The sequence below is a fragment of the Crinia signifera genome, chromosome 6 (genome assembly GCF_055691185.1).
Source record: "Crinia signifera chromosome 6, ASM5569118v1, whole genome shotgun sequence".
In the NCBI taxonomy this organism is placed as follows: Eukaryota; Metazoa; Chordata; class Amphibia; order Anura; family Myobatrachidae; genus Crinia; species Crinia signifera.
This window is the reverse complement of record NC_139222.1, coordinates 24,196,042-24,221,268: the sequence shown is the minus strand read 5'-3', so window position 1 is coordinate 24,221,268 and position 25,227 is coordinate 24,196,042. Positions and strand designations below refer to the sequence as shown.

At 51.5% G+C, this 25,227-nt stretch overlaps 1 protein-coding gene across 1 annotated transcript in view; it reads right to left on the bottom strand.

Moving 5' to 3' along the window:
* Positions 1 to 25,227, bottom strand: part of LOC146010222 (uncharacterized) — a 63,332-nt gene that overhangs the window by 20,767 nt on the left and 17,338 nt on the right. The window contains 1 exon segment of the mRNA XM_083151258.1: positions 11,521 to 12,903. Coding sequence (XP_083007384.1) covers positions 11,521 to 12,903 — 1,383 coding nt within the window.

The following is a 25,227-nucleotide window of genomic DNA, read 5'->3' as shown; positions in this document are numbered from 1 at the left end:
TAACAACAGGACGCCGCAGGCCGCTCCCCCCTGTATAACAACAGGACGCCGCAGGCCGCTCCCCCCTGTATAACAACAGGACGCCGCAGGCCGCTCCCCCCTGTATAACAACAGGACGCCGCAGGCCGCTCCTCCCTGTATAACAACAGGACGCCGCAGGCCGCTCCCCCGGTATAACAACAGGACGCCGCAGGCCGCTCCCCCCTGTATAACAACAGGCCGCCGCAGGCCGCTCCCCATGTATAACAACAGGACGCCGCAGGTCGCTCCCCCTGTATAACAACAGGACGCCGCAGGTCTCTCCTCCTCTATAACAGGACGCCGCAGCCCCTGTATAACAAGACGCCGCAGGCCGCTCCCCCTATATGACAGGACGCCGCAGGCCGCTCCCCCTATATGACAGGATGCCGCAGGCCACTCCCCCCGCTCCCCCTGTATAACAACAGGACATCCCCCCCCGTATAACAACAGGACACCCCAGGTCCCTCCCCCTGTACAACAGGACGCCACAGGCCGCTATCCCCCTGTATAACAGGACGTCACAGGCCGCTTTCCCCCTGTATAACAGGACGTCACAGGCCGCTTTCCCCCTGTATAACAGGACGCCACAGGCCCCCCCCCCCCTGTATAACAGGACACCCCCCCCCGCATAACAACAGGACACCGCAGGCCGCTCCCCCTATATAAAAAAAGGACACCGCAGGCCGCTCCCCCTATATAAAAAAAGGACACCGCAGGCTGCTCCCCCTATATAAAAAAAGGACACCGCAGGCCGCTCCCCCTATATAAAAAAAGGACACCGCAGGCCGCTCCCCCTATATAAAAAAAGGACACCGCAGGCCGCTCCCCCTATATAAAAAAAGGACACCGCAGGCCGCTCCCCCTATATAAAAAAAGGACACCGCAGGCCGCTCCCCCTATATAAAAAAAGGACACCGCAGGCCGCTCCCCCTATATAAAAAAAGGACACCGCAGGCCGCTCCCCCTATATAAAAAAAGGACACGCAGGCCGCTCCCCCTATATAAAAAAAGGACACCGCAGGCCGCTCCCCCTATATAAAAAAAGGACACCGCAGGCCGCTCCCCCTATATAAAAAAAGGACACCGCAGGCCGCTCCCCCTATATAAAAAAAGGACACCGCAGGCCGCTCCCCCTATATAAAAAAAGGACACCGCAGGCCGCTCCCCCTATATAAAAAAAGGACACCGCAGGCCGCTCCCCCTATATAAAAAAAGGACACCGCAGGCCGCTCCCCCTATATAAAAAAAGGACACCGCAGGCCGCTCCCCCTATATAAAAAAAGGACACCGCAGGCCGCTCCCCCTATATAAAAAAAGGACACCGCAGGCCGCTCCCCCTATATAAAAAAAGGACACCGCAGGCCGCTCCCCCTATATAAAAAAAGGACACCGCAGGCCGCTCCCCCTATATAAAAAAAGGACACCGCAGGCCGCTCCCCCTATATAAAAAAAGGACACCGCAGGCCGCTCCCCCTATATAAAAAAAGGACACCGCAGGCCGCTCCCCCTATATAAAAAAAGGACACCGCAGGCCGCTCCCCTATATAAAAAAAGGACACCGCAGGCCGCTCCCCTATATAAAAAAAGGACACCGCAGGCCGCTCCCCCTATATAAAAAAAGGACACCGCAGGCCGCTCCCCCTATATAAAAAAAGGACACCGCAGGCCGCTCCCCCTATATAAAAAAAGGACACCGCAGGCCGCTCCCCCTATATAAAAAAAGGACACCGCAGGCCGCTCCCCCTATATAAAAAAGGACACCGCAGGCCGCTCCCCCTATATAAAAAAGGACACCGCAGGCCGCTCCCCCTATATAAAAAAGGACACCGCAGGCCGCTCCCCCTATATAACAGGACACCGCAGGCCGCTCCCCCTGTATAACAGGACACCGCAGGCCGCTCCCCCTGTATAACAGCACCAGCACAATACCATCACTTGCAGCCAGATACAGCAATGTCTTCTCTCGGTCCCCCGTAACTTAATCACCGTGGCTGCTGGAAGAGAGAGGCCTCAAGTAAGATCAGCAGCGCTGCCCCAGCAGGGAGCCGAGATGCTGCTACACTGAACGCGGGGATTGGTCTGCGGGAAAATGGCCGCCGCTCCCTCACACAGGGGACAATTCTTATGTAAACTTGATAGTGGTATAGCATGGAATTAGCTACCGGTGACCTCACAGCACATAACTCTCTCTATACATTCTCCCAGCAGGTGCAATTACCTCTTCTAGCAGTCCGGCAGTGATGTCCCAGTGCCCGACTCCTACAGCGGCGGGAATGTTCTTGTGGTAGGGATGGACATCGATGGTCGATGTTTCAGAAACATCGATGTTTTTCTTTCGATGTTAGTGTTTTTTGACATTTAATGGTGACCTTCCGATGTTTGTCACCATCGAATGCTAATCATTCGATGGTGTACCGATGGTGGCTTATTTTTTGTAATTCCCAAAAGATATGCCTCCCCTGGCTGCTGTGTCTGTGTCAGGGAAACTGTGTCTGTGTCAGTTGGAGGCTGTCTGACTTTCTATCTGCTTCCCTCCCTCTCCCTCTCTATGGTTGCTGTAGCTGCTAGGCAACAGGGCCCACTGCTAGTTTTAATTGGCTCTCACTGACTCAGAGAGCCAATCAGAGCACAAACCTCACCCTGCAGCACCAGTCACTCAAACAGCAGCAAATTTCACAGACACACTGAGCTCTGGAGGATTCAGAGAGGAGGAGACAGTGGCGTCACTGAATGTTATACTAGCTCAGGCAAGCTACAATAATAAGTACACAATACAACTAGCTACAGACAGTTGTGAATGTCAGTCACATACAACACTCATTAATAAACTGCATTAGTATTACCAGGCAGCAACCACTGTCTGTTTCTGTGAATATAGTAAGGAACACAATACACAGTCCTGGGGTACCAGTGGAATGGACCAAGCTAAAGGTGCCCATACACTTCTGCGACGCCTCGCAACAGTGTACTGACACAGGACAGCCTGCAAGCTGCCGCAACCTTCCCGGCAGCACGGACGCATGCGATCCGTTGTGATGGATTGCATGTGTCCCTGCTTCCGGCCCGCATCACCGCCAGGAGGAACGGGTGGTCGGACCGTGGACGGCCTGGTCGGGTCCGATGCGCATGGGATGGGATGTCAATGAGAGGCGATTTGGTCCGATTTAGCGGGTCGCAATTGGCCAAAATCGGACCAAATCGCCTCAGTGTAGGGGCACCTTAACTGTTTTTATATATAGTGAACTATTTTTTATATTACGTGACCGAATTGCTGGTTATCAGTATTTTACTGGTGACCAGCGGTTCTAGCAAGTTCCTGCGACCGTCGCTGGGCTGCGGTGTGAGCGCACACACGGTGAAGGTCGCTAGGTATCACCGGCAATATGGTCACTGAGCATATAGCTGACGATGGAAGCTAGAATCGCCTAGTGTGTAGCATTATTAGTGGTGCCCCCACAGATCCTGACACCCTAGGCAGCTGCCTAATGGTAGAGCTGGCCCTGCGCTTTGCAATATTTATCTCACCATAAAAATTATGTGATGACCACTGTACCATCATCTCCCTTTTTGTGTGTGTGTGTGTGTGTGTGTGTGTGTGTGTGTGTGTGTGTGTGTGTGTGTGTGTGTGTGTGTGTGTGTGTGTGTGTGTGTGTGTTTACACTAGCCTTAATAAATAGACATTTTCCTATCTGGAAAAATAGTGAAACCTAAAGTGAGTTAGTTTACAATTTATCTAATTTTATTACATTTTGATTACTTGCTGATAAAGTGTTAATAATGTGTACAAATACAAAATGAATATACTACTTCATCATTGGGCATTGTGTGAATATTATATATGTATATTATACACACAATGTCCAGTAATAAAGTAATATGTTGCTCAGAGCCTGGGCCCTGCCACCAAACCCATTTACCACCTTACAAATGGCAATACAGGCTTTTGCGCATGCGCTAGTCATATAACTAGTTTTCACCATCGAATACTTTTGATGCGATGGTTAGTTACCATCGCATCGAAAGTTTCAATGGTGGAAGCACTGCCATCATTTGATGGTTGGCTTCCGATGTCCATCCCTAATTCAGTGACGTCTCCTCCTCTCTGAATCCTCCAGAGCTCAGTGTGTCTGTGAAATTTGCTGCTGTTTGAGTGACTGGTGCTGCAGGGTGAGGTTTGTGCTCTGATTGGCTCTCTGAGTCAGTGAGAGCCAATCAGAACTAGCAGTGGGCCCTGTTGCTTAGCAGCTACAGCAACCATAGAGAAGGAGAGGGAGGGAAGCAGAGAGAAAGTCAGACAGCCTCCAACGAACCTAGGAAGTTTCCCTGACACAGACGCAGCAGCCAGGGGAGGCATATCTTTTGGGAATTACAAAAAATAAGCCACCATCGGTACACCATCGAATGATTAGCATTCGATGGTGACAAACATCGGAAGGTCACCATTAAATGGCAAAAACACTAACATCGAACGAAAAACATCGATGTTTCCGAAACATCGACCATCGATGTCCATCCTTACATCGATGGCAATTCTGCAACTGGCCATCGATAGTGCTAAACTATGCAATGGCTGACCATCGATATTTTTACATATCGATGGTCCTCCATTGTGTTTGATTGATTGGCCTGTGGGCCAATCAAAACACGGGGCGGGGCTTCACGGGTGTCCCGTCACTTTGAAAAAAATTGATGTTCCATCGATGGATGGAAACCATCTGGTTCTCCCCCATCGGTGGCAAAAGTATTCGACATCGGCCATCGATGATTTTGAATCATCGATGGTCGATGGCCATCCCTAGGAGACAGGCATTATTATAACATTTCTGTTACGCAGTCTCAATCTTTGTTCTTTTCTATTTTTGTGTTGCCAACACCCCCTCGCTGCTCCTCATCCCCTATACCCCGCCCCCAGGCACCTCGCTGCTCCTCATCCCCTATACCCCGCCCCCAGGCACCTCGCTGCTCCCCATCCCCTATACCCCGCCCCCAGGCACCTCGCTGCTCCCCATCCCCGCCCCCAGGCACCTCGCTTCTCCCCATCCCCTATACCCCGCCCCCAGGCACTTCGCTGCTCGCCATCCCCTAAACCCCGCCCCCAGGCACCTCGCTGCTCCCCATCCCCTAAACCCCGCCCCCAGGCACCTCGCTGCTCCCCATCCCCTATACCCCGCCCCAGGCACCTCGCTGCTCCCCATCCCCTATACCCCGCCCCCAGGCACCTCAGTGCTCCCCATCCCCTATACCCCGCCCCCAGGCACCGCGCTGCTCCCCATCCCCTGTCGCTGGAGGCCGCAGCACTAGCGAGTGTTAGTATCCTGGCCAGGTTCTCCACATCACCACTAGAACTCTAGAACTCTGCATCACTGGGCTGGTGGCACCTGAATGTGACTGGAAATTCCTCATTTGTCGGTTTACTTTCTGAAGAACTAATGTTAAAGCATGCAGTGCTGCGATTTCTCACATGCCCAGCCGATCACACACAATCCACCCGGGACCTTCCAGGGTGGCAGGGTCGCATGCGATCCAATCCACGTAGTCCCTTGTGATTGATTGCATGCGTCCCATTTCCCGCCCCGCACACTGCCTGGAGGGAGGTCTGTGGTCAGTCCTGCATGCCGTTCTGACCTCCGACTCAGGTCTGATGCACCCAGGACCTAGCATGGGACCGAAGGGGACATCACACTGACCCGATTTGGGCCGATTTCTCGACACGTTGCAGTGGGAACAGGTGACATCGGCCCACATCGAGGTCACTGTGCACTGTGATCAGATGGGCTTACTCTGCCACCGGGGTCACTCTGCACTGTGATCAGATGGGCTTACTCTGCCACCGGGGTCACTGTGCACTGTGATCAGATGGGCTTACTCTGCCACCGGGGTCACTGTGCACTGTGATCAGATGGGCTTACTCTGCCACCGGGGTCACTGTGCACTGTGATCACATGGGCTTACTCTGCCACCGGGGTCACTTTGCACTGTGATCACATGGGGTTACTCTGCCACCGGGGGCACTGTGCACTGTGATCAGATGGGCTTACTCTGCCACCGGGGTCACTGTGCACTGTGATCAGATGGGCTTACTCTGCCACCGGGGTCACTGTGCACTGTGATCAGATGGGCTTACTCTGCCACCGGGGTCACTGTGCACTGTGATCAGATGGGCTTACTCTGCCACCGGGGTCACTGTGCACTGTGATCACATGGGCTTACTCTGCCACCGGGGTCACTTTGCACTGTGATCACATGGGGTTACTCTGCCACCGGGGGCACTGTGCACTGTGATCAGATGGGCTTACTCTGCCACCGGGGTCACTGTGCACTGTGATCAGATGGGCTTACTCTGCCACCGGGGTCACTGCGCACTGTGATCAGATGGGCTTACTCTGCCACCGGGGTCACTGTGCACTGTGATCAGATGAGCTTACTCTGCCTCCGGGGTCACTGTGCACTGTGATCAGATGGGCTTACTCTGCCACCGGGGTCACTGTGCACTGTGATCAGATGGGCTTACTCTGCCACCGGGGTCACTGTGCACTGTGATCAGATGGGCTTACTCTGCCACCAGGGTCACTTTGCACTGTGATCAGATGGGGTTACTCTGCCACCGGGGGCACTGTGCACTGTGATCAGATGGGCTTACTCTGCCACCGGGGTCACTGTGCACTGTGATCAGATGGGCTTACTCTGCCACCGGGGTCACTGTGCACTGTGATCAGATGGGCTTACTCTGCCACCGGGGGCACTGTGCACTGTGATCAGATGGGCTTACTCTGCCACCGGGGTCACTTTGCACTGTGATCAGATGGGGTTACTCTGCCACCGGGGGCACTGTGCACTGTGATCAGATGGGCTTACTCTGCCACCGGGGTCACTGTGCACTGTGATCAGATGGGCTTACTCTGCCACCGGGGTCACTGTGCACTGTGATCAGATGGGCTTACTCTGCCACGGGGTCACTGCGCACTGTGATCAGATGGGCTTACTCTGCCACCGGGGTCACTGTGCACTGTGATCAGATGAGCTTTCTCTGCCTCCGGGGTCACTGCGCACTGTGATCAGATGGGCTTACTCTGCCACCGGGGTCACTTTGCACTGTGATCAGATGGGCTTACTCTGCCACCGGGGTCACTTTGCACTGTGATCAGATGGGCTTACTCTGCCACCGGGGGCACTGTGCACTGTGATCAGATGGGATTACTCTGCCACCGGGGGCACTGTGATCAGATGGGCTTACTCTGCCACCGGGGACACTGTGCACTGTGATCAGATGGGATTACTCTGCCACCGGGGTCACTGTGCACTGTGATCAGATGGGCTTACTCTGCCACCGGGGTCACTGTGCACTGTGATCAGATGGGCTTACTCTGCCACCGGGGTCACTGTGCACTGTGATCAGATGGGCTTACTCTGCCACCGGGGGCACTGTGCACTGTGATCAGATGGTATTACTCTGCCACCGGGGACACTGTGCACTGTGATCAGATGGGCTTACTCTGCCACCGGGGTCACTGTGCACTGTGATCAGATGGGATTACTCTGCCACCGGGGGCACTGTGCACTGTGATCAGATGGGATTACTCTGCCTCCGGGGTCACTGTGCACTGTGATCAGATGGGCTTACTCTGCCACCGGGGTCACTGTGCACTGTGATCAGATGGGCTTACTGTAACCCTGGTGATTTGCGGTATAGTATATGGGTTTGTTCCTCCCATCAGTAGTGGACTGTTATAGATTCCTCCTGCAGTACTATAACCTATATAGGGGGTGTAATAGCTGCGAGATTCAGGCACTAGATGTACGAGGCAACTAACCTGAAGAAACAGCCTAAAACAATAGGGAACAATAAAAAGCCTAGAAAGTAAGAGGCCCAACCATCGAATAGTCATTGATACACCTATGAATAGCTGCTGAGGCCTGACGTTACACAATGCTACACTACCACGAAGTGTAACAGAGAGGTACGCATGTGACCTCCACCGGCTGCAAGCCAGGAGAAGGGCAGCAGGTGAGGAGATAACTGTCCTGTGGTGGAAATGTCAGGACCAACCAGCTATGGTCTGATACACTTGGTCACTAATGCCTCTACTATCATTCCATCATTTTTGGAGGGAGGAAGCAGAGTCTGGTCATGAGAACGTCAGCGGCAGCGTTTTCCAACCCTCCCCCCATTCTCTGCTAATGAAACAGCAGCAACGCACTGAGCTCTCCTGCTGGAAATCAGTAGCAGCAGCATCACGGGCAGTAGTGCCCAACCCCCCCTCCCCCTTCAGCTGCCTGGTGTAAGTCAGCAGCAGTGTGGGCAGTGGTTCCTGACCCCACCCCTCCTAACGGACCGGTAGCAGCGCACTGAGCAAAGGCAGCAGCGCCCACCCACCCCCACCTGCTGGAAGTCAGCAGCTTGGGAGGGGTGCCAGACCCCCCCTTCTCCCTCTAAGGGACCAGCGGTAGCGCACTGAGCGCAGGCAGAGGTGCCCCGGTAATGCACTGGGTGCAGGCAGTGGCGCAGAGACCCCCCGCACAGCATCACGGAGCACCTACTGAGCGGCACTCTGCTCTCCGACGCTGGGGCCTGCCACATGCACTATAGCCGCGGCCTCAGTATCCGGAAGCCGTAGATGTCTCAGCGCAGCTCTGCTTAACCTCCAGTGCTGCTGCTAAAGAACTAGGCGCCTCAATGCCCCTGGCAGAGCATGTTACCCCATTGGCAGAGCATGATAAATGCCTGGCAGAGCATGGTAACCCCTGGCATTTAGCATAAAACCCATAGCAACAAGTATGTAGGTAAGCAGAATTTATGTGGCATAATATGGAATGAAGGCGTGTGGTATTATATGTAATAGGGATTACAGTATGTGGCATAATGTGTAATGGGCATTACGGCATGTGCTATATATAATAGGCATTATTGTTTGTGTGTATATTTTTGGAGCATGCCTTTGGCGCGCACAGTCCCGAAGTCTTAGTTTGTCTGGCTCCTAGATTTTAAAGAAATTTGTCAAGCCCTGATCTGGTGCCCAGCTGCCAACTTTAGGCAACTACATGGAAAGTCTACCAAGTCCAAGGAGGTGCAGCAGAGCTCCTCCATCCTGATCCGTGGCCACCTCGGTCCAGTCCCTTATGCAGAGCATGTACCCACCTCCGATACAGATGGTAACCCAGCCAGAACTACCATCCGCATTCCTAGCAATGATAACGGAACATGGAGACACCAACCAAACCTGTGATGCCTCCAAAGCGGCCTTCTCCATAACATGCTTCTCTGGAGGAACGGAAGGACACCAGGATGTGTGACGTCACCACCATAAGAGTTGCAGCCCAGTCAGTCACATCCACAGAGATGAAGGAAGTAGCCACCATTTTATATTTTTCAATAGATTTTATTGATTTTTAACTAATGAAACATACAAACCATAAGAAACCGATATCAGGATGGACATGAATATGGAGTCACATTGCAGCAATCCCAACAAGGCACAAGTACAGCGTCACATAAACCCTCACACACGTAATGACATTAAATAAACACACAACGGGGACCAGTATAATAATTACCCGGTACAGGTGGTATAAGTAGCGGTAATAACATCACTGTATATAAAATGCTAGAGCCGCCTCACCTTCTTTGACCACTAGAGGCCACTCAATGGACTAAATTACTCCTTAGCAGAAAGTGAAAGCAAAATGATCTGTATCACACGTCCTGGATAGGGAGAGAGGGAGCTGTGAGGACAGAGATTGGAGGGAGGAGCCATCATTGTGATGGGCTTTACCCAGTATGGAGTAAGGTCCAACCATACTGTATATGATCCGAGCACTGGAGGATAAAACCCGTGTCAGATACATACTACTCCTGCCCAGATCTCATAGTAATGCTGGGTACACACCAGGACGACTAGGGCCCGATCCCCTCAATCTAGATCCAAATCCGACCAATTGGATGTAGATTTTGTGGTGATTGGGCCCTTTTCTGTCCTGGTGTGGACCGATACCGATCCGATGCGCGGTCCCGTGGGTCGGTCGGTCGTTATTGAGATCCTACCTGCTGCAGGTAGGATCTGAATGACGACCATACAGCCAGGTGCGGGTCGCCATCGGATCGGACCCGCTCACGGTGCAAATCGTGAGCGGGTCGTGCCCCCCCCCCCCGCATCACCGTGAGCGGGTCGGACGAGACACTGACGACCCGCTCACGATGTGCATCGTGAGCGGGTCGTCGTGGTGTGTACCCTGCATAAGACTTGTCCAAATTGTAATATAGTCTAAATTAGACACACCTAGACTATCTTGCAATCTGTCCCTAGGCCAAATACATTGTACAGACGGATAGTCAGGATAGACTTGCCTGCACAGTCTATTATTCTATTGGATACTGACTAAGTGGGGGCGTGTATCGGCATCCAATCGGCATCACATGCGGATGATCACTGTGCGATTCAGACTTTCTATTGCATTGTGACTCTATAGTCAGTCAGTAGCCAGAATCGCCCGGTGTATACACAGCTTTAGTCACGTGAGGAGACCGTGCCGATTGTGATAGAACACGTATATTGTATGTGACTGGGTCTGTATACAGAGCAGAACAGAACTGGTATTTAGTGAAAGTCAGTCCAAACAGTCTCAAGCGCTCCAATCACTTGCAGCTGCTGAACCCTAATAGGAAAGTTCAATCCTATTTAACTTTCAAGGGACAATCTGGATGGTATATCACAGGGTTGTCTGCAGCTCTTAGTGAAAATGTATGATTTTTTTTTTTTTCCAATATGGGTATTTTCTGGATACACGGTCTCCACAATGTCCTTTTAAAAAAATAGAAAGTTTATTTGACATTTTTTTTCCTGCATATCCTACTAGAAATCTGTTACATATATCACTAAGCGCTGCAGACAACCCTGTGATATACCATGCAGAACTGGTATCGGGATATAAGCGGCAGCAACTATATTGTATACAGATTCAGGGGCTCAGACACAAACCTATATATACAGTCTCCGGTGTCCTAGTCACATTGCATTGTGCAGCAAAGATATATAAGGACACATCTGTCAAATTAAGTATGCACACTTTCAATGAATTCATGACTAAATTTGTAATTTACATTGATAAAAAAGAATATTTAGAATAGCTCTGCACCCTGTTCAGTGACTGTCATGAATGAGTTCTCTCATGTATAAGATGTGATTTCTGTGTAAAACATTTCCCACACTCAGAACATGAATATTGTTTCTCTCCTGTGGGAAATCTATCATGTTCAACAAGATTGGTTTTATTTAAAAAACATTTCCCACACTCGGAACATGTAAATGGTTTATTGCCTGTGTGAGTTCTCTGATGTTTAACAAGATTGGATTTATTTAAAAAAGTTTTCTCATGCATAACAAGCTGTGATTTCTGTGTAAAACATTTCTCACTCAGAACATGAAAATGGTTTCTCTCCTGTGTGAGTTCTCTGATGTATAACAAGATTTGATTTCTTTGCAAAACATTTCCCACACTCACAACATGAAAATGGCTTCTCTCCTGTGTGAGTTCTCTCATGTATAACAAGATTTGCTTTCTTTGAAAAACCTTTCCCACACTCACAACATGAAAATGGTTTTTCGCCTGTGTGAGTTCTCTGATGTATAACAAGATGTGATTTGTGTGTAAAACATTTCCCACATTCAGAACATGAAAATGGCTTCTCTCCTGTGTGAATTCTCTGATGTATAACAAGATGTGATTTATTTGTAAAACATTTCCCACACTCACAACATGAAAATGGTTTCTCTCCTGTGTGAGTTCTCTTGTGTACAACAAGATTTGATTTCTGTGTAAAATATTTCCCACACTCAGAACATGAAAATGGCTTCTCACCTGTGTGAGTTCTCTTATGTCTAACAAGTTCTGATTTCAGTGTAAAACATTTCCCACACTCAGAACATGAAAATGGCTTCTCACCTGTGTGAGTCCTCTCATGTATAACAAGTTCTGATTTATGTGTAAAACATTTACCACACTCACAACATGAAAATGGTTTACCTGCGTGAATTCTCTCATGTCTACCAAGAGATGGTTTCTTTGCAAAACATTTCCCACACTCAGAACATGAAAATGGCTTCTCTCCTGTGTGAGTTCTCTCATGTATAACAAGATTTGATTTATTTGAAAAACATTTCCCACACTCAGAACATGAAAATGGTTTCTCTCCTGTGTGAGTTCTCTCGTGTACAACAAGATTTGATTTCTGTGTAAAACATTTCCCACACTCACAACATGAAAATGGCTTCTCACCTGTGTGAGTTCTCTCATGTATAACAAGTTCTGATGTATGTGTAAAACATTTCCCACACTCACAACATGAAAATGGTTTTTCGCCTGTGTGAGTTCTATGATGTATAACAAGATTTGATTTATTTGTAAAATATTTCCCACACTCACAACATGAAAATGGCTTCTCACCTGTGTGCGTTCTCACATGTATAACAAGTTCTGATTTCTGTTTAAAACATTTCCCACACTCACAACATGAAAATGGTTTTTCGCCTGTGTGTGTTCTATGATGTATAACAAGATGTGATTTATTTGTAAAACATTTCCCACACTCAGAACATGAAAATGGTTTCTCTCCTGTGTGAATTCTCTGATGTATAACAAGATGTGATTTATTTGTAAAACATTTCCCACACTCACAACATGAAAACGGTTTCTCACCGGTGTGAGTTTCATCATGCATAATAAGTTCTGATTTGTGTGTAAAACATTTCCCACACTCAGAACAAATAAATGGACCAGGTGATGCATCTGTACTGTACAGTGCTGGCCATGTAATGTTCTTCTCTTCTATTTTATCATCTGGAAACAGACTGAGATGTCCCCCAAAAGTATTCCTGCTTGTGCGTCCATCTGTGGGAAACACATGAATCACATTGGCGACATTATTATGTAAGTAACTGAATCAATACCAATATGCTACAACCACTGTACAGACGTATCACTGTGCAGACTAAGCCACAGATGGCATGGATACATTAGGCAACTCCACCCAACATGGAGACCAGGACATAGGGCCAGCTTCTGTTGTCACACCATCCCTAGGACACAAGTTTCTTATTATATAATTCAGCTGCATCTATTATATTATGGAGACTCTCCCTTGGGGTCAGTTCGGTGGAGGAGGACCGGGGCTGCTCTTCTGTCCACATACATTTTGATTGGTAGCCACCAGCACTGGTTCCGCCAATCACATTGACCATACATAGCTTGCTCTGGTATTGTACATGTATATATTGCTTATTATGGGTTTTGGTGCTAGGAGCTCTAAAATTAAAAAGGTGAAAAATATGACAATAAAATATGAAGGGGAGAGGGAATGCTGATACAAATAAGTGTGACCTGAAAAATAGAAATTGGTTACTTAAAAATGTTTACAATCTCTTGGAGTGGTGCAGTGCCTGTCACCTATCTCTCCCTGCTATGCGGCTAACAGCTCTGAGGCTGAGTTACCATTTGCCGCCTTTCCCACCAAAATGGCCACCGGACTTCCTGTGACGCAATAAAGTATTGTCAAATAAAAAGACCGTTTTAAAATATCACTGCCTTACAGGCACGAAACGCGCTGGAGCAGCCAGGAGAAGCCCCCCGTCACCTACATCGCCCACTAAGAGGTACTGCATGCCAGGACGCCGGCTCAGCCTCCTCACTAAACACCACGCCACTGCTAACAGGAGCCGCGGCGCAAGATTACCGCCGCAAGAACAACCTCCCGCATAGAAGTCAGACAGAGTCTGAGATATTGGTTTTATATTGTTGGCTGATCGCACACAGTGATAGGATGTGAGACGCATACCCCCACCTGTCCCAATATGCCAGAGAGGTGGGTATGTCCTAATCATACTACATAGGTGCATGCGGCATAGAAAGGGGATATAACGGGGCAAGAATTAGGGGCAGCTTAGGGCATTGTCAGTGCTAGGCAAAACCCCTGCATGTGACCATGTCCCCTCCGTGAGGCAGACACAGGTGTCCTCGATGTCACCATGCCCAGATATCCCCTCAGAAATGCAGGCTCTGTCCTCCATTAGGTGGTCTCAATAAGCGGATACTAATTTAGGATGGAATGAAGGTGGAGAGTAGGAGTATAATATGAGATACACCAGAGAGTGTGGGAAGGAGACTGGTCAGATCTCTGGGCTGGTAACACACAGTGACATGATGTGAGGGGGGAGAGCAGGAGTATAATAGGGGCTGATGCGTCCTGATGTATGAGATACACCAGAGATTGTGGGGAGGAGACTGGTCAGATCTCTGGGCTCATATCACACAATGACATGATGTGAGGGGGAGAGCAGGAGTATAATAGGGGCTGATGGCTCCTGATGTATGAGATACACCAGAGAGTGTGGGGAGGAGACTGGTCAGATCTCTGGGCTGGTAACACACAGTGACATGATGTGGGGGGAGAGCAGGAGTATAATAGGGGCTGATGGCTCCTGATGTATGAGATACACCAGAGAGTGTGGGGAGGAGACTGGTCAGATCTCTGGGCTGGTAACACACAGTGACATGATGTGGGGGGAGAGCAGGAGTATAATAGGGGATGATGGCTCCTGATGTATGAGATACACCAGAGTGTGGAGAGGAGACTGGTCAGATCTCTGGGCTGGTAACACACAGTGACATGATGTGAGGGGGAGAGCAGGAGTATAATAGGGGCTGATGGCTCCTGATGTATGAGATACACCAGAGAGTGTGGGGAGGAGACTGGTCAGATCTCTGGGATGGTAACACACAGTGACATGATGTGTGGAGGAGAGCAGGAGTATAATAGGGGCTGATGGCTCCTGATGTATGAGATACACCAGAGAGTGTGGGGAGGAGACTGGTCAGCGCTCTGGGCTGGTAACACACAGTGACATGATGTGAGGGGGAGAGCAGGAGTATAATAGGGGCTGATGGCTCCTGATGTATGAGATACAACAGAGAGTGCGGGAAGGAGACTGGTCAGATCTCTGGGATGGTAACACATAGTGACATGATGTGAGGGTGAGAGCAGGAGTATAATAGGGGCTGATGGATCCTGATGTATAAGATACACCAGAGAGTGCGGGGAAGAGACTGGTGAAATCTCTGGGCTGGTAACACACAGTGACATGATGTGTGGAGGAGAGCAGGAGTATAATAGGGACTGATGGCTCCTGATGTATGAGATACACCAGAGAGTGTGGGGAAGAGACTGGTCAGATCTCTGGGCTGGTAACACACAGTGACATGATGTCAGGGGAGAGCAGGAGTATAATAGGGGCTGATGGCTCCTGATGTATGAGATACACCAGAGAGTGTGGGGGGAGACTGGTCAGATCTCTGGTCTGGTAACACACAGTGACATGATGTGAGGGGAGAGAAGGAGTATAATAGGGGCTGATGGCTCCTGATGTATGAGATACACCAGAGAGTGTGGGGGGAGACTGGTCAGATCTCTGGTCTGGTAACACACAGTGACATGATGTGAGGGGGAGAGCAGGAGTATAATAGGGGCTGATGGCTCCTGATGTATGAGATACACCAGAGAGTGTGGGGAGGAGACTGGTCGGATATCTGGGCTGGTAACACACAGTGACATGATGTGAGGAGGAGAGCAGGAGTATAATAGGGACTGATTGCTCCTGATGTATGAGATAATGAGATTTATGTCTTACCTGGTAAATCTCTTTCTTCGAGGACATCAGGGGCCACAACTTTACAGTGGGTAATAGGAGTGGGAGTGAGCTCCAGCACCCTAGAGGATAACTTTAACTGCCTCCCAGGCAGCCAGGCTCCTCCCCTCCTATACCCCGCCTCCAGGCTACGGACCTCAGTTTTTTTTAACAAGCCATGGCAGGAGACAAGAGAGAAGGAAGAGAAGCACCACACAGAGACACATTCTGAAACATGTTAGTACCCTCAACAGAGGAGTAATATAACCAGTGAAACGTAACTTTTAACGTAACTGAAGCAGGCACGGCAGGGAGGGATCCCTGTGGCCCCTGATGTCCTCGAAGAAAGAGATTTACCAGGTAAGACATAAATCTCATTTTCTCCTTCGGGAGACATCAGGGGCCACAGCTTTACAGTGGGACGTCCTAAAGCAGCCACCTATAGGTGGGGACGCGCCTGCGCCGCAGCCAACACGCTCTGCCCGAAGGCAGATTCCTGGGAGGCAAATGTATCAAAAGCGTAAAAACGCACAAAAGTAGCAGCTGACGACCATGTCGCAGCTCTGCAAATTTGCTCAGCTGTAGCACCGCCCCGAACGGCCCAAGATGCCCCCACAGACCTGGTGGAATGTGCCCAGATACCAGCCGGAACCGGAAGGGAGGCGCCCAGGTATGCCTGCCTGATGACAGAACGAAGCCAGCAGGCAATAGTCTGTTTGGTACTTGTTTCCTAGCACGGCCACACCGATTCCCATCGGGGTGGTCGTGTCGGAAAAATTGCGGCAATCGCATCGCATGCGATTTGGTCGCATGCGATGCGATCGACGGGACCGACCCGCTTTTTTAATTGAATGAAATGTGAAAAGGGTCCCTGGGACGCCATTTCACATTGGATTCAATGTAAAATATTCCCTAGAGCCCCAAATTTAACAGTGCAAACCCCACCCCACGATAGACGCCAACCCGAAGCGTGGCGAGCGCAGTGAGCCCGCGAGGGGCGGCGTTGCGCGTCCTCCGACCTTTTCATTCCCCTACGATCCACCTCGGCGTGGAGTTGAGAATATATAGTGTGGCGAGCTGCGCTCGCCACACTATATATTCTCAACTCCACGCCGAGGTGGATCGTAGGGGAATGAAAAGGTCGGAGGACGCGCACCGCTGCGCTCGCCACGCTTCGGGTTGCCGTCTATCGTGGGGTGACGACGGGGCCATATATAATGTGAAATGGGTCATATTGCCCCATTTCACATTTTTTACTTTTTATCCTATTTTCAATGTTAAAAAATATTTTAACATTGAAGCCTATGGCAAAATCGGGGCCATCGCGACGCGACCAATGTTAATGGTCCCAACCGACGCGATGCCCCCGATTTTTACTTTGCCGGCAAAATGGACCTGATTTCAAAAGAAATCGGGTCCATCGCGGGGATCGTGTACCTTAACTTAAAGGTACACGATCCCAAAGATTGTGGCTGTGCTAGGAAACAAGTACCGTCTGTTTAGTGGCCGGCCATCCCCTCTTTTGAAAGCCATACAGCACAAAGAGAGAGTCCGACTTGCGAAAGGACCGAGAGCGGCGCACATAGATGCGCAGTGCCCGGACAACATCCAAGAATGATTGATCCACAGATGCATCTGGCCCCCGAAAGGCCGGAACCACGATTTCCTGGTTAATGTGGAAACTGGACACCACCTTTGGTAAGTGAGAAGGGACGGTACGAAGAACCGCCCGGTCATTGTGTAAGACCAGGAAGGGGGACTTACAAGACAGGGCAGACAGATCGGACACCCTCCGAGCTGATGCTATAGCCAATAAGAAAACAGTTTTCCAAGTGAGCCAACACAGATCCACTGACCGCAAAGGCTCAAATGGTGGTTTCTGAAGCGCAGATAGCACAAGGGAAAGGTCCCAAGGAGCAACCGGGGGGACAAAGGGAGGCTGGATACGCAAAACCCCCTGCATGAATGTGCGGACATCCCACAAAAGTGCTAATCGTCGGCGAAACAAGATGGACAAAGCCGAGACTTGAACCATCAAGGTAGATAAGCGCAATCCAGCCTCCAAGCCCTTCTGTAAGAAGGATAGAATCCGAGCCAGGCGGTAAGACTTAGGATTGAAGTGGCGAGTCCTACACCAAACGAAGTAAGCCCTCCAAACACGATAAGCCCTCGCCGAGGAAGCCTTCCTCGCTCTAAGCATGGTGGAAATTACGCGCATTAAACCCCCTAGATCTCAAGAAGGAGGTTTCAACAGCCACCCCGTCAAAGCCAGGCGCCTCAGATCTGGATGTAGACACGGACCCTGAGAGAGAAGGTCCGGGCGCAGTGGCAGACGGATCGGGGGGGCCACCGACAGAGCCTGGAGATCTGAGAACCAGACTCGTCTGGGCCAATACGGGGCCACTAGGATCAATGTGCCTCCCTCCGCCTTCAGCTTGCGAATCAGTCGCAAGAGGAGGGAGCATGGCGGGAAGGCATACAGACTGAAAGGCCACGGAGCGGACAGGGCGTCCACCAAGATGGGTTGCGAGCCCTGGCTCCGTAAAGGGGAACCTTGTGGTTGTGTTGAGAGGCCAATATAGTCCACTTCGGGTAAGCCCCACCGACGTACCAGTATCTGGAATACCTCCTGATGGAGGGACCATTCGCCGGCATTCAGCGTTTGACGGCTTAGGAAGTCCGCTTCCCAATTCTGGACTCCCGGGATAAAGACCGCCAATAGAGCCGGAATCTTCTTCTCCGCCCACTGAAAGATGCGGGATGTTTCTGTCATTGCTGCCCTGCTGCGGGTGCCACCCTGGTGGTTGATATAAGCCACCGTGGTTGAATTGTCTGACTGGACCTGCACCGGACGACTCCTCAGCCAGGGTTCTGCCAGGCAAAGGGCTCGGAAGACCGCCTCAGTTCGAGGACATTGATTTGAAGCTTGGCCTCCGATGTAGACCAAAGGCCCTGGAATGACCTCTGGCAAGTGACCGCTCCCCAACCGCTGAGACTGGCATCCGTGGTGAGAAGGGTCCACTGGTGGATCCAGAATGGGCGTCCCATCCTGAGGTTCTGGTCTAGTAGCCACCACAAAAGAGAGAGACGGGTTGTCAGCGATAAGGTTATCACCTGAGACTGGAGAGAGAGATAGGATCCCGACCACTTGGAGAGGATCTCCTTCTGAAGGGGGCGGGAATGGAACTGGGCATATTCTGCCATGTCGAAAGTCGACACCATGGAACCCAGTACCTTCATGCAGGCATGTATGGACACCCGTTGAGGATAGAGGAGCCGACGAATTCTGGACTGAAGAATCAGTCGACGGTCCTCCGGCAAATAGATCATAGATCCTCTGATGGATGGTGTCCAACCTGGCCCCTAGGTGAACCATCAACTGTGCCGGAATCAGTGAGGACTTGTCCCAATTGATGATCCAGCCATGTCGCTCCAGGAGCTGTATTACCACCGTCAGGTGGTCCCGGAGAAGGTCTGCGGAAGGTGCAAGAATCAACAGGTCATCCAGATATGGGAGTATCCGGATCCCCTGGCTGCGCAGACTGCTGCCCCTTACTGCCATCACCTTTGTGAACACACGGGAAGCAGTGGATAGACCAAATGGTAGCGCTCTGAACTGGAAATGTTGGTCCAGGATGGCAAAGCGCAGGAACCTCTGATGTTCTGGATGGATGGGGATGTGTAAGTACGCATCCTGTATGTCCAAGGATGCCATGAAGTCCCCTGGCTGAAGGGCCAGGACAATGGAGCGCAGAGTCTCCATCCTGAACTTTGGGACCCGTACAAATTTGTTTAGCTTCTTTAAGTTGAGTATGGGCCTTTAGGAACCGTTTGGTTTCCTGACCAGGAAGAGGCTGGCGTAAAACCCCGAACCCCTTTGGGTCCAGGGGACGGGTATGATGACTCCTGCTTGAAGCAAACGTTGAACTGCCTGTTCTAACGCTATGCGCTTTTCCAGGTCTGATGGAAGACTTGTGGAAAAGAACGATGTCGGTGGGCGAAAAAGTTAAGGAGTAGCCCCGAGAGACCACCTCCTGAACCCACGCGTCTGTGGTGGATTCCAACCAGATGGGAGAAAACTCCAACAGGTGACCGCCCACCCTGGGGCGGGCTTGTCCGCAGGCTTTGGGTCAGGGCGTCTTGTGGCCCAGGGACGCCTGCCTCTAGAACGGGAGGATCTGCCCCCCCTGGGAAGATCTGGAGGAGAAGGCCTGTCCTCTACCACGGCCCTGAAACCGACTGAAAGGCCGGCCGGGGCCGTGTAGTCGGGGTGGATGGTAGAAAAGCAGTCTTTGATGCTGCCACTGTAGCCACCATCCTATCCAGCTCGGGACCAAACAAGAGGGAACCTTCGAATGGAAGAGCTTCCAAGGCCTTCTTTGAATCCGTGTCAGCCTTCCAGGAGCGCAGCCAAAGTGATCTGCGAGTAGCCACTGCTGAAGCTGACACCCTGGAGGAGAGAGTAGCGGAATCAAGAGCTGCTTCGCCTAAGTAGAGGGCAGCCTGATGTATCAACTCTATAGTCGGCAGAAGAGTCTCTGCTGGGGCCCCCTCAGACACCCCTGTTGTGAGGGCAGCAGTCCACTTAGTTAGGGCCATAGCCACCCAGGCTGATGCCAGGGCCGGCCTGCCCGCTGCCCCTGCCGTGGTGTAGCTCAGCTTCAGGAAGTTTTCCAATTTCCTATCCGCCTGATCCTTAAGAGACGCTGTAGGGATGGGCAACAGGGAGGCTTTAACCAGTTTTGCCACATGAGCGTCTACCCTGGGGGCTGTCTCCCAGGGGGTCCTGTCCTCCTGGGGGAGAGGATAGAGGAAGGAGAAACGTTTGTGAATGACAAACCTCCTATTAGGGACCTCCCAAACTTCCTTAATGACCGAGTCCAGGTTATCCGACTTGGGAAAGAGACTGAAGGAGCGTTTAGGGCGCTTAAATGCAGGGCCCGACTCCACAGGCGGATCAGCGTGGTCTTCTATTAGAAGGACCTTCTTAACCACTGTAATCAGGCCTGGTACATCAAGGCGAGACGGGGGATCCTCTCTATGAGAAGGGGGGTCCTCTCCAACACAGGCATCCCCTATGTCAGCGGCGACGTCAATGGCGTCATCGACGGCCTCCTCCACATAGTCATCATCATCATCATCTTGCTCCTCCTCCTCCTCCTCCTCCTCATCTGAATCCTGCATGAGGAGGGGCCGGAGTGCCGCCGGTCTTTTAACTAAAGACCTGCGTCTATCTGCGGGCAATGAACCCTCCCCCTGGGCATCCAATGCTGGGGGGGTTGCACCCGCCACCGATGAGGACGGCACGGGCCGCTGGGGCAGCGCAGCTGAGACTTTATCAACTAGCTGCACCATCATCTGCACAAGGGATGAGGCCCAAGCAGGCTCCTGAGAGGTGGGCAGCGCCTGCGCATTGTAGCAGCTCGCGCATAGGCCGTCCTGTACATAGTCCAGGGGAGATAGGCCCGCATTACAGGCTGTGCATGACAGCAATGCTGGGGCGTCCTCCTTCTTGGACTTGCTCTTTGGCATAACTACTGTAAGTACAGGAGGGCTGAGTACAAAAGGACACCAAATACACTGCAGCAGCTATTGGGTTAATAAGTACACATATACAGCAAGCATACAGAGGCATACAATGCAAATAGAAAGTAAATGGCACTAGGCTCTTGCAGCAGCTATGGCTGACTGGAGCACTCAATAACTGTGACCTGTGTCCCGTAGGAGAGGTACAGGGGGGACTTGCCCAATCCTCCTGGCAGTGAAAGAGTGGAACCCCGGGTGGCACTGGAGATTCTCCGTGTGCCTCCTCACGTGCGGCCAGGCAGGCAGGAAGGGATGTCAGTGGCGGGAACTCTCTGTGCGCCAAGCACAGTTCCCTGCCTACTGTCCCTGGGGGAGGGGCTGATAAGGGGGGAGCCCCCTCCCCCTGCTAGCAAATGGCCCCAGGGAAGGTGTCCTCATGCAGCGCTGGTAAAATGTCGGGGATCCGGCGCACGCCGGGCGGCCCCGCATACCAGCGCTGCTGCCCACAAACTATTTTACCTGGGGGTCCAGCGGGACGGGCGGCGAGCCGGCCGCTTGCTAGCTCAGCCAGCGGTCGCCCCTCGCCGGCTGTAGCAGCCACCTCTATGCGCCTCGCTGCGCTATCGCACACGCTCCCGGCGGGGAGCGTGTCCTACTCACAGCACGTCCCGGTCTCCTTCTGAAGGGGGCGTCTGTGGTCCCCGGCGTCCGGCTGCAGGCTCCCCAGTGCCCGGGGGCCGCTGCGGGTCCCCACCCGCGGGTGACGAAGCAGCGCCGGACCCGGGCGTTGGAGCCAGCAGTGCAGGGGTCTATTCAGACCCCCAGCGCTGCTGCTCTGACAAGTGTAAAAGAAGAAAAATAAAAAATAAAAAATTAAAGATATGGCTGCTAAATAGCAGCCCCTCTTTTGGGTGCATCTGGCTCCTGCCAGCACCCTAGAAAAACTGGGGTCCGTGGCCTGGAGGCGGGGTATAGATGGGGAGGAGCCTGGCTGCCTGGGAGTTAAAGTTATCCTCTAGGGTGCTGGAGCTCACTCCCACTCCTACTACCCACTGTAAAGCTGTGGCCCCTGATGTCTCCCGAAGGAGAAACACCAGAGAGTGTGGGGAGGAGACTGGTCAGATCTCTGGGCTGGTAACACACAGTGACATGATGTGAGGGGAGAGCAGGAGTATAATAGGGGCTGATGGGTCCTGATGTATGAGATACACCAGAGAGTGTGGGGAGGAGACTGGTCAGATCCCTGGGCTGGTAACACACAGTGACATGATGTGAGGGGAGAGCAGGAGTATAATAGGGGCTGATGGCTCCTGATGTATGAGATACACCAGAGAGTGTGGGGAGGAGACTGGTCAGATCTCTGGGCTGGTAACACACAGTGACATGATGTGAGGGGAGAGCAGGAGTATAATAGGGGCTGATGGTACCTGATGTATGAGATACAGGGATTTTGTACTTACCGTAAATCCTTTTCTCCGAGTCCACAGGTGTCACTGGAGTTACACTGGGGAATAGAAGGCGACCACAGGGAGCATGGGCACTTTAAAATAATTAATCAGTGTGACCAACTCCTCCCCTTCTACTTCCCCTCCCAGGCAGTCATAAAGATCGTGCCCGAAAGGGAGCAAAAAGATATAACACACATCTGAGAGGAGGTTCATCACAACATAACATCATTCAATACAAATAGTAGAAAAAGAATATATATATATATGAAAAAACAAACACACACACAGAGTCAAACCAGACGAGACAGGTGTGTAATAACCATGTTTATATAACCCTGACAAGGGAAAACTCCAGAGGTTACCCATAAGGAACCTAACACTGAACATAACAGGTGGAGAACAGCGCTGAGGCGGGCGTCCAGTGACACCTGTGGACTCGGAGAAAAGGATTTACGGTAAGTACAAAATCCCTGTTTCTCCTTCATCCACTAGGTGTCACTGGAGTTACACTGGGGACGTCCCAGAGCTTTCAACCCGGGTGGGTGAGCGCTGAGATCCCCTTAAAACAGAGCGGCCAAACTGAGAAGCTGGTGCCGCAAAGGTATCAAACCTATAAAAGCGCACAAAGGTGTGCCGACCAGACCATGTCGCAGCACGACAGAGCTGTTGCAAGGAGACCCCACGGGCAGCCGCCCATGAAGGACCCACCGATCTGGTGGAGTGCGCACCTATGTTAGTAGGAGGCGTCTGAGCCTCAGCAAGGTATGCCTGACGAATTGTCAGACGGATCCATCTGGCCAGCGTTTGCTTTGAAGCTGGCCATCCACGATGCACTGGGTCGTAGGTAACAAACAAGACATCCGTCTTGCGAAGAGAGGCCGTGCGAGAGACATAAATCCGCAGGGCCCTCACCACATCCAAAGACCTATCCTCAGGTGAAGCCTCTGTGAATGCTGGAACCACTATGGGTTGGTTCACGTGGAACGCTAGATTGTAAGCTCCTCCGAGTAGGGCCCTCTTCCCTCCTGTTGTCAAAGCCCACTTCTCTTCACATTTCACTCACTGCTCTCCTTTACTCCAACACCCAGTGACCATCTTCATACTCATCTCCATCATTGGCCTCAAGCCTCTAGTTGTATGTTGATTGGGTCCTCACTACTTACATTTAAGCTGTAATGTGTATTGAACTGTGGTGCTCTTTTATTTGTACTGTATTTTTGTTATTTATTCAATGTTATGCCAAGTTTTGTCTCCCTGTATTGTTCCTTTGTACGGCGCTGCGAAACACTTGTGGCGCCTTATAAATAAAATTATAATAATTATAATAATAACGCTGAGACCACCTTTGGAAGGAAGGAGAGACTGGTACGGAGCTCCACTCTGTCCGGGTGAAACTGGAGGAACGGTGAGCGACAAGAAAGCGCCCCTAGTTCCGAAACGCGTCTGGCCGAGGCCAGAGCCAAAAGAAGAACCACCTTCCAAGTGAGATATCGAAGATCCACCTCTTCTAACGGCTCAAATAATCGATGACCTCAAAAATCTGGAGGACCAACTCTAGGTCCCAGGGAGCCGTAGGCGGACGAATAGGGGGCTGAAGCCTCAGCACCCCCTGGAAAAAAAGTGTGGACTTCCGGAATGAGAGCTATACGTTTCTGGAAAAAAACTGAAAGTGCTGAAACCTGCACCTTAAGTGTATTCAGTCTAAGTCCAGAGTTTAATCCTTCCTGTAAAAACAGGAGCAACCGAGCCTTCTTGAACAGAGTAGAGGACACTCTGCGTCTTTCGCACCACGCCACATAGGATCTCCAAATACGATGATAGTGTCTGGAGGTGACTTCCTTCCTGGCCCTCATCATTGTAGGTATCACCGCCCTAGGGATACCTGCATGTCTCAAGATGGACCTCTCAGCAGCCACGCCGTCAAATGTAGACGTCCTAAATCTGGGTAGATGAAGGGACCCTGACTGAGGAGGTCCTCTTGAAGAGGTAGCGGCCACGGCTCGTCGATTAGAAGATCCGTCAGGTTGGTGTACCACGAGCGCCGGGGCCAATCCGGCGCTATCAGAAGCGCTGTTACCCCCTCCCTGCGAATGCGCTGTAATACCCGCGGTATCAGCGGAAAGGGAGGAAAGAGGTAAATGAACTGGAACGGCCAAGGGGCGACCAGAGCGTCCACCCCTGCGGCCTGAGGATCTCGAGTCCACGCAAAGTATGTTGGGAGCTGGAAGTTGTGGCGGGACGCCATCAGATCCGCCTGCGGACACCCCCAACGATGTATTAGGGACTGAAATACCTGAGGGTTGAGGCACCACTCCCCCTGGTGGGCATGTTGCCGACTTAGAAAGTCGGCCTCCCAATTGTCTACTCCGGGGAGTAACACCGCTGACAAGGCCTGAGCATGGTTCTGAGCCCAGAGGATGATCCTGCTTACTTCCTTCATCGCTGCCTTGCTCCGAGTGCCGCCCTGTTTGTTTATGTAGGCGACGGCTGTGGCGTTGTCGGACTGAACTCTGATTGCTCTGCTCCGCAGCAGGTGTCCCGCCTGCAGAAGAGCATAGTAG